Source organism: Leptodactylus fuscus, chromosome 11 (genome assembly GCF_031893055.1).
Source record: "Leptodactylus fuscus isolate aLepFus1 chromosome 11, aLepFus1.hap2, whole genome shotgun sequence".
NCBI classification, from domain to species: domain Eukaryota; kingdom Metazoa; phylum Chordata; class Amphibia; order Anura; family Leptodactylidae; genus Leptodactylus; species Leptodactylus fuscus.
Genome location: NC_134275.1, coordinates 59,641,188 through 59,651,305, shown reverse-complemented (window position 1 = coordinate 59,651,305; position 10,118 = coordinate 59,641,188). Strand labels below are relative to the sequence as shown.

At 45.8% G+C, this 10,118-nt stretch overlaps 1 protein-coding gene across 1 annotated transcript; it reads left to right on the top strand.

The window, feature by feature from the left end:
* Positions 1 to 608: 608 nt before the first annotated feature.
* LOC142184421 (uncharacterized) lies at positions 609 to 7,526 on the top strand. Its single transcript, XM_075259279.1, has 7 exons — positions 609 to 737; positions 813 to 880; positions 5,221 to 5,298; positions 5,579 to 5,628; positions 5,698 to 5,839; positions 5,909 to 5,995; positions 7,209 to 7,526. The coding sequence occupies exons 2-7, from the start codon at positions 827 to 829 to the stop codon at positions 7,524 to 7,526; spliced, it is 729 nt and encodes a 242-aa protein (XP_075115380.1). The 5' UTR covers positions 609 to 737; positions 813 to 826.
* Positions 7,527 to 10,118: the final 2,592 nt, after the last annotated feature.

Sequence of the window (10,118 nt, the reverse complement as noted above, 5' to 3'; positions counted from 1 at the left end):
GTGCAATATGAGTGTGTGGGGTCCGCGCGATATAGAATGTGTGCGCGTGTAGTTTGCATGGGGTCTGCACGATGTTGTGTGTGTGTGTGTGGTCCACACGATGTAGTATGCGGGGTCTGCATGATGTTGGCGTGTGTAGAATGTGTATATGTGTGTGGTGTCTGCACGATGTCGTGCGTATGTAGAATTTGTGCGGTCTGCGCGATGTTGTGCGTGTGAGATCCGCTTCATGGCTTTACTCCAGAAACCCCACTGTAGCCCCTCCTCATTACCATTGCATGTAGTATGTGACATATGACGGTCACGCCCTATCCTGATGAACGATACGTGTATAACGGGGAGGGTGGGGGTATCCATGTCCATCTTTCTGAACGGTCAATGAGGACAGGAGTTCTGTAGAATCTGCGCAGCCACTTATCTCGCTATATCTTTTTGTGATCAGTAACAGGTAAGGTAGGAATCCATGACGCCCTGAGAGGACATGCTGGAAAGTGTCAGACGTTAGAGGAGGCCACACTTTTCGCAGCATGCATTACATGATATAGTATCAGGACAGAGTGGTCAATGACTACTTGTGACCCCTATCGCACGATGAAGTAATTGTCCCTTACTTCGTGCAGATGTGGCCCCCAGAATACAAGAAGCATCTTTCCTAGGCTGTGGTGGTTTGACCCTCACCCAGGAGGAAGTGATAAACCCTGGTCTGAGAGTTCTGGTGGAGGAAGGCCAGCGATACGGTAAGTGTCGCCATGTTTCGTGTGATGGCACTAAAGATGCACAAAGCCCTAATTGTGTGCCCCTCATATTCCCAGGTGTGCACATCATCATGGAGGTCGAGGTTCTCAAGGAATATGACGGCCATCACCTCCAGAGGCTGAAGGTGAGGACTGTTGTATGTGATGTCATCAGTCATCAGACTTCTGGGGGGAGAATCAAAGCTCTGCACATTTCAGGTGGGGTCACCTCAGGAGCTGATCACAGCAGGAGATGTAATGTAAACTGTATACAAGAGCGCCCCCTTCTGTGGGACAAATGAAGGTTTTGTTTCTAGAGGTGACCCGGATTCTTTGTTGTAGGAGAAGTGAGGAGTTACCTGAATGAGATGATTCACTGGTGTAGAATATAGATCTAGTATATCAGGAGCTGTGCCCGCACATGACATCCGGGTCTTGGCTGTACTAGGCCTCATGTACACGACTGTAGTTTTTATCTGCAATTGTAGATCAAAGTACAGTTACGTTAATTTCTATGGGCCTGTACACACAGCTGTGTCCGGGCCGTAGTGAAGAGCTGCAAAATATGGAGCAGGTCCTGTGCCTGTCCATAGTTGGGGCTTGGTCTATTTATTGAAGGCTACATGCAGATGAACATGTGCCGGGTTAGTAAATTTGGAATCGGTGTGTCATCTGTGATTTTCACTGACCTATACATTGAATGAATAGACTAGGCTGCAAATACGGACCAGTCTAGGGACCGGTATAGGACCTGCTCTAAATTTTGCAGCTCTTCACTACGGCCTGGACACATGGCTGCAAAAACTAGCACTATATGTACAGGCCCATAGGAATAAACATGTTCATATTTTGAGCCACAATTGCTGATGTAAAGTATGGTCATGTACATAAGGCCTCAGTGTATGGGTCTGTGAGAATCACGAATGACGCAGATACCAATCATTGTGTCATCCGTGCCATTTTTACTGATCTATACACTGCACACAGTCTGCATGGAAACTTTCACAGCTGAGACACGGGACTAGCCGCCAGAATCGGAAAATACTCCGACCACTTAACCCATCAGATCAACAGCAATCACTGCATCTGGATGGTTCAGGGAAAGATCAGCACCCCTCAAACCTGGGGGTTGCCTATCCCTTTTGCACATAGGGAGCCTGCCAGGGCCCCATTAACCATAGGGCCAACAGTGCAGCCACAAAAGGCCCTGTGAGGAACAGTTCCGCATTTTGGGTGCTGTTCTGAGGGATTGAATACAATAGTGGAGTACGGAGCTTCGGCTGATGATGTCTGTGGCAGGGAAGTGCAATGAACGTCGAGCTGCAGGCATCATTACAGCTGGAGCCTGCATGTCCATGTGAACGGGGTTAGGTGAGTATTTATAATTTTTTTTGTGGTTGATGGGGCTAGTTATGGGGAAATTAAATTGTGTGGCTAGTGCAGCCACATAAATTTAACAGGGCCCACTAATATATTAAAACGGCCGTGTGTATTGCAATACGATGTATTGTTTTACATTGCACTGGGGATCACCGGGTATAAGTAACTTTGTGGGACAGGAAAAGATAGTGTAAATAAAAGAATGTATAACCCACCCCCACCAAAAGTGTTAATCCCATATAGTAAATACCATAAAAAAATACCGCTATAAGTTTCCCCTCCAATTGCCCCAGAATCAGGGCCGGCGTCAGCGCACGGCATAGTCGGGCAAGTGCCGGGGCCCACAGAGCCTCTGGGGGCCCCCCGGCACTTGCCTGTCACAATTTCAGCTCATCGGCGTCTGTCCGCCGATGAGCTGGAATACATACGCGATGCAGGAGCTGTGAGATCAGCTCCTGCTTTAAAGCTCCGGCCCGGCTTGCGTGTGTAGGCGCGATGACGTCATCACATCACGCTTACACACGCAAGCCGGGCCGGAGCTAAGCAGGAGCTGATCTCACAGCTCCTGCATCGCGTATGTGACTGGAGAGAGGAGCATCGGGGGAACGAGGGAAGGTGAGTGATAGAAGGTGAGTGTAAGTGTTTGTTTTGTATTACATATTAAGGTGAAACATAATGAAGGGGGCCCATGAAACTGGGGAGCAAATGAAGGGGAGGGGGGGAACGGCATGACACTGGAGAACATGAAGGGGGTGGGGAGAGAACGGCATGAAACTGGGGACAGAGATGGAGGGGGCCCAAAGAAACTGGGGGGCAAATGAAGGGGAGGGGGAAACAGCATGACACTGGGGCAGATGGAGGGGGGGGAGAACAGCATGACACTGGGGCAGATGGAGGGGGTGGGGAGAGAACGGCATGGAACTGGGGACAGAGATGGAGGGGGCCCAATGAAACTGAAGGGGCAAATGAAGGGGAGGGGGGGAACGGCATGACACTGGGGCAGAGACGGGGGACATGAAACTGTGGGCAGATGAAGGGGGAGAACGTGATGAAACTGGGGACAGAGATGGAGGGGGGACATGAAACTGGGGGCAGAGGAAGGGTGTATATGAAACTGGGGGAGAGATGGAGGGGGGGCATATAATTTACAGGTGACTGTAGGAGGATTATACTGTGTGGGAGCACATAATGAATGAGAATGGGTGGAATCAACATAAAAGTGGGTGGAGCTAAATTTGCATTTTGCCCCTCTTTCTACTCTTTAAAAGATTGTGAGGTATGGCGTTGGTGACGCCACACTCCTGCATGACGTCACTCACTTCATCTGCAATGCACAGTGTCTCGACTCCCCCCGCCTCCTTTACAAGGGGGCCCACTGAGGCTCTGTCGCCCAAGGGCCCATAAAAACCTGGAGCCGGCCCTGCCCACAATATAAAGTCCCTTTCCTTGTGCCTCAGTTTAAACTGGAGTCAAATAGTGGTAAATATTAAACTGGTGACAGATGGAGGGGGGCATCAAACTGGGGGAAACTAGAGGCAGACATGTCGTCCTCCAGTTGCCCCCAGTTTAATGTCCCCCCCCCCACCACCACACTTCCATCTGGCACCAATTTAATGTCCACCCCCCTTCATGCACCACAAGTTTAATTGCTCTTTCATCTGCCACCAGTTTAATGTCCCCCCCCCCCCCTATACATTTTAACATAATAAAATCACTGATGCGTCACTTCTTCTGGAGTGTTAAGGAAGCTGCAGGCGCGATGTAAGTGACGTCACCAGATCGTGCCTACAGCTTCCAGGGCCGGAGCAAAAGGAGAACAGTGGTGAAGCAAGAGCTGGCTCCTGCTTCACCACTGTATTCAACTCATCTGCGTCTTCTTTGGACCCCGATGAGTTGAATGCAGGACATACCTCCGACTAGGACCACAGGACAGGACCCACAATCCAGCAATGTCCTACAGAATCCGGAACGGTTGGGAGGTATGTACCTGTACATATGATAAGTATATAACAATACAACATATGATAATACAGAATATACATAAAGTATTATAGTCCCTGCAGGACCTTTCTTTCTCAGCTGATTTTATGCAGATTTAGAGGTGGAATCTCCTACACTAGTGTGAACCTGGCCTTATACGTTATGTTTTGTATAATACATTGTGTTTAATGGGGGAGGAGAGGGCAGTTTATATATAGTTTAGTTTGTTTTATGATGTCACTCTGGGATTGGATGATGTTGGGATAAAGAACAGACTCCTGGTGCGCTGCCTAAAGTTATGCTGGGTTCACACCAGCGCCCGGTGTACGTTTTCAGGTTTCTGTCTTCTGCCACCAGAAGACGGAAACCTGTCAGACAGTGTCCAGCCGTGAGCGTTTTGTGCTCTCCGTGGCAAAACCGTTTTTTTTAAACCGGACACAAAGTCCTGCATGTCCAAATTTGTGTCCGGTTGGAAAAAAAACAACAAAAAACCAAAACACAAACGGTTTAGCCGCGAAGAGCACAAAAACGCTCGCCGGCACTCACGGCCGGACACTTTTCAAACCCATTCAAATGAATGGATTTGAAAAATGCTTGCAGGTTTCCGTCTCCTGCCCAGTTTCGGGCAGGAAACGGAAATCTGCAAAACGGAGACCCCGGGCGCAGATGTGAACGAGCCCTCGAGTGTTCTAAAAATGAAATGTAAAAAGTGCAACACGTTTCAGAGATTCACTGTCTCCTTTCTCAGGTACAGATGTCTTATGGAAATCCACAGCCTCCTCCCTCAGACATGGTCCCCCCCCCCCCCCCACAAACACACCCCAGGAGCTGCTTTTTTTAAAAAAAAATATAAATTTCTTCAACATTTCACCTCTGCAGTTGTACCTGACCCAGCAGCAGGAACAGAAGGCTGATCTTTCACCATGTGCCCCCCACCCCTGTGCTTCTGTGTTAGGGTTACCCTGGGGGGCAGTGTTGGTGTTCTTTCTTGCTGTTTCTCATTATTATATTTGTGACTCTCCAGACCTCCTGATCCACCAGAGAGTCTGACTGTCTAATAATCCCATCAGTAGGTCTGCAGTCATGTATTGTCAGAAGGCTAATAACTGGAAACTATTCTATGCAGGACAGTGCCAGGGGATGGGTGGAAGACGGAGCATCTGGGTTCCGACTGCTGGGTGGAGAGAAAGCAACTGTAATAATGGTGAGTGCGGAGATGTAATGCCTGGGTGTTAGTAAAATGGCGGGTCTGTGACAACCACTCAGACATGATATACTGTATACAGGTGGTTGTCAGTAGTCATAGATGAATAGCTGTACTGTAGTATAAGGTGTGCGGATCTCATGTCTGATTACATTATATTATATCAGTGATGTCAGTAACAGGGGGCGGAGCTGTGACAACCTGAGATCATGATGTCACTATATCAGTATGGACACTTCTGCTGCAGTCAGTGACTACCCTCCATCTTTATTTTCTGCAGGTGTCTGAGATCCTCCAGGATGAAGTAGAAATCATTAGTGGGGAGAACAGGTGACAACGAATAATTACATAATAATATCTTCATACAGCATGAAACAATTCTAATGTCTCTATCATCAGGCTAATCCTACTTCCTGATTGGTTGTGTGACGATGAGGATCTGCCCAAAAATAAGTCCTACCTTCTGCGCACCTGTCCTCTACTGGACTGGAATCTGCAAGAGTTCACAGCAGGGTCAGAAATGAAGGACATGGCCTGGGAGGTGAGAGGTCAATAACAGTAAGTGGGCAGATGGGGTGTATTTAATAAAGTAACATTGTATCCCCTACAGGTGACGTCTGGTGCCAATGATTCTCTAGAATTGAAACAATTCCTCTCGGTCACCCTACCCGGAACCATCATATTGTCCCTAAACCAGGTGTGTTACCCCAGAGTCACATAATCCTAAAATGCGCATACTGCATACCTGATAGTTTTAAACATCATATCACACATAACTTGTATATAGGAGCAGTATTATATTAGTTATACTCTTGTACATAGGAGCAGTATTATAGTAGTTATATTCTTGTACATAGGAGCAGTATTATAGTAGTTATATTCTTATACATGGAGCAGTATTATAGTAGTTATATTCTTGTACATAGGAGCAGTATTAGGGTGCATGCACACTGAGTAACGCCGGGCGTGTATGAGAGCCGTACACGCCGGCATTACAGCAGACTGCCGAACACTTCCCATTCACTTCAATGGGAGCGCTCGTAACAGCGGCGTTTACGAGCGCTCCCATTGAAGTGAATGGGAAGTGTTCGGCAGCCCTGCTGTAACGCCGGCGTGTACGGCTCTCATACACGCCCGGCGTTCCGTAGTGTGCATGCACCCTTATAGTAGTTATATTCTTGTACATAGGAGGCAGTATTATAGTAGTTATATTCTTGTACATAGGAAGCAGTATTATAGTAGTTATATTCTTGTACATAGGAGCAGTATTATAGTAGTTATATTCTTATACATGGAGCAGTATTATAGTAGTTATATTCATGTACATAGGAGCAGTATTATCGTAGTTATATTCTTGTACATAGGAGGCAGTATTATAGTAGTTATATTCTTGTACATAGGAGCAGTATTATAATAGTTATATTCTTGTACATAGGAGGCAGTATTATAGTAGTTATATTCTTGTACATAGGAACAGTATTATAGTAGTTATATTCTTGTACATAGGAGCAGTATTGTTGTTATATTCTTATACATGGAACAGTATTATAGTAGTTATATTCTTGTATATAGGAGCATTATTATAGTAGTTGTATTCTTGTACATAGGAAGCAGTATTATAGTAGTTATATTTCTGTACATAGGAGTAGTATTATAGTAGTTATATTCTTGTACATAGGAGTAGTATTATAGTAGTTATATTCTTGTACATAGGAGTAGTATTATAGTAGTTATATTCTTGTACATAGGAGCAGTAGTATAGCAGTTATATTCTTGTACATAGAGGCAGTATTATAATAGCTGTATTCTTGTACATAGAAGGCAATATTATAGATGATAATGGTTCCATTTTTAGGATAGTATTGACTTGTCTCCCCTAGTTCTTATATTCTTCTGTATTTTCTTCACAGTCGCTGCCACCACCCTTCTGGCTCCGCTCTCTGCTCCTTTTGCGTTTCCAGAACCCCGCCCTTTACTCTGGTTGGCTGCAGCTTATGTCTAATGGCTCCTCCTACAGCGCTTTGTCTCACTGGAGCTGTTCCACACTTCTAGTCATTATTGATTATTCTGACCAGTCACATAACATGTCCTTCGTTTTGCCTAATTTCTCGGCCTCCGCTAGATTATTGTTGTCAACCAAGAGTGGTCATAACCGAGGTCAGGTGCTCCAGGGCAGTGTGCAGTTGGTTCCGGGGGAAGCTCAGCTCCTGCGCCTCACAGCGGACTAAATGTCTGCAATGTCATTAAAGTTTTTTGTTTTTTTTAAGGAGTCAGTGTCTGTGGTGTGGGCGCCTTCTGTCCCTTTCTTTGTCTATTGGTATACTGTCTATCCATCTCTGTACAATAAGGGGCAGATTTATTGTTCCTTGTACTGCAGTTTTCTGGTATACAAGGCCGCAATTTTGTTGTGCAAATCAACATTTTGTGCAAAAAATGTGACTTTGTATTCCTCACATTTGCAAAAAGGGGCATGCATGGGTCCTAAATGATGTGGGAAACATATACCAGCCCTGCGCTAGCATACATATCCTTGCAGATGCAGGACCTGCACAGATGGTGCACTTTATTTATGAGGCTTCATAAATCTGCCCCTGCATGTCTGTCTCTCCTGTTGCAGTGACCAGAATGCCCCGGCACACAATGCCTGCCACTCACCATACTGTTCCATGCACACTGTGCTAAATTTTTGCTTTATTTGTTTGTGCTGCTCCTGTAAATATGTGAACCTTGACCAGAGACAGCTGCGCAATACCGCCATACGTGTATCATACAACAGTGCAGCACTAAATAGCATCAGTGCCAGTATTACCCCAGCAGCACCAGCCAAATACATACTACCCCTCCTAAATGACAGAAGCCCTATCTGCCTTCCTACCCTTCTCCCCATGGTAGCAGCATTATACCCCTTCTTCCTCCTCTCCTACTGGTTGCAGCATTGTCCCTCTTCCCTCACTGACGGCAGCATTGTCCCTCTTCACACCCTTTTCTCCTGGTGTCAGCTGTATTATGCTCCCTTCCCACCATCAGTAGTATTATTCGTGCAGACTCTACTACGAGAGGCTACCTGGCCCACTGACCGGGTGACGTAGCAGGAATTTGCCTGGCAGAGCAGGTAACCAGTCTAGTTTCAGTAACACTGCAGCCTTGCAGTACTAGGTCTGAATCCAACCATGAACAACATATGTGTAGTTTGTATGGGTTTCCTCCAGGTACTCCAGTTTCCACTCAGACTCCGAAGACATACTGATAGGGAATGGACCATGGGTGATGATAATATCTGTACAGCACTGTGGAATATGATGGTGATCTATAAGTAAGTTATTATCACTCCTTAGCTGGAGTCCCGGCACTCATGTCTTTAAATGTGTTCCACTCAAACAGCTGCCAAAGGGCAGTATGTTTGGGTCAGGCTCTGTATACACCAAGGCAGATTTATTCTAATTTTCACACCATAAATGTGCACCTCTGTGCCTGTGCTGGCTATCAGAAGAATCACCCAGTATACAGCATCTGCCATCCATAGGGTCCCATGTTGAGTAGTATACACATATCTTAGTGGATGTCTCCATGTTACCCTCTACACAGCAGCCCAGCCGAGGACAAGAAGACACTTACCTGCCTAACAACTACCTGTGAATGAATGGCAATGAGTATGGCTAATGGTCCATTCACATGGAGGAAAATGGTGAGGAATTTGATGTGGAATTTCAGCGCTGAAAAAAAAAGCCTCCCATTGACTTCAATTGGTTCCTTTTTCTGCTAAAGGAACCCACCGAAGTCAATGGGAGGCTTTTTTTTCAGCGCTGAAATTCCACACCAAATTCCTCAGTTTTCTTCCATGTGAATGGACCCTAAAGGCACATAGTGAGAGATTTCCCCAGTGTGTGCACTGAAGATAGATGTAGATCTGCCCTAGAAAATACTACACACTGATGTCTACTTACCTCCATCTTCTACCTACCGCACCCTGCTTCTTTCCATATACTGCACCCTGACATCTACTTACCTCCTCACCTCTATATACTGAACCCTGACATTCATATCTCCACCCTCTATATACTACACCCTGATGTATACTTACCTCCACCCTCTAAATAGCGCAGCCTGATGTCTGCTTATCTTCATCCTTTATATATTGCACTCTGAAGTCTACTCACATCTTCATGCTGTACCCTGATATTTACTTCCCTCCTCTCCTTTATCTACTGCTTTCTGGCATTTACTTACCTCCTCCCCTCTGTATACCTATTCTTCATGTCTACTTACTTCAGCTCTCTATATATTGCATCCTTACTTATGCTTATTTCCACTGTAAAAATATTCCACCCTGATGTCTACTTTACTCAATCCTACACCCCACACAATGACATCTACTTACCTTCTGCCCTTGATATATAGTATCCTAACATCTACTTACCTCCATCAGTTACATACAGTGCACTGACGTCTACTTACCTCCTTTCCTCTATATACCACATCCTGATGTCTACTTACCTCCACCATCTACATATCGCACTCTAAAGGGGGCATTCACACAGAGGAAGTTGGCACTGATTCTGGCACAATAACTTGCGGCAGGATCTGCGCTTAAAAAAAGGCTCCCATTGATTTCAATGGGTTACACGTGGAAAATGGAACCCATTGAATTCAATGGGAGCCTTTTTCTTTCAGTCCTGATTCTGCCGCGACTTATCGTGCCAGAATCAGCGCCAACTTCCTCCGTGCTAGCAGAAAAAGGAACCTATTGAAGTCAATGGGAGGCTTTTTTTTCAGTGCTGAAATTCCACACCAAATTCCTTACCATTTTCCTCTGTGTGAAT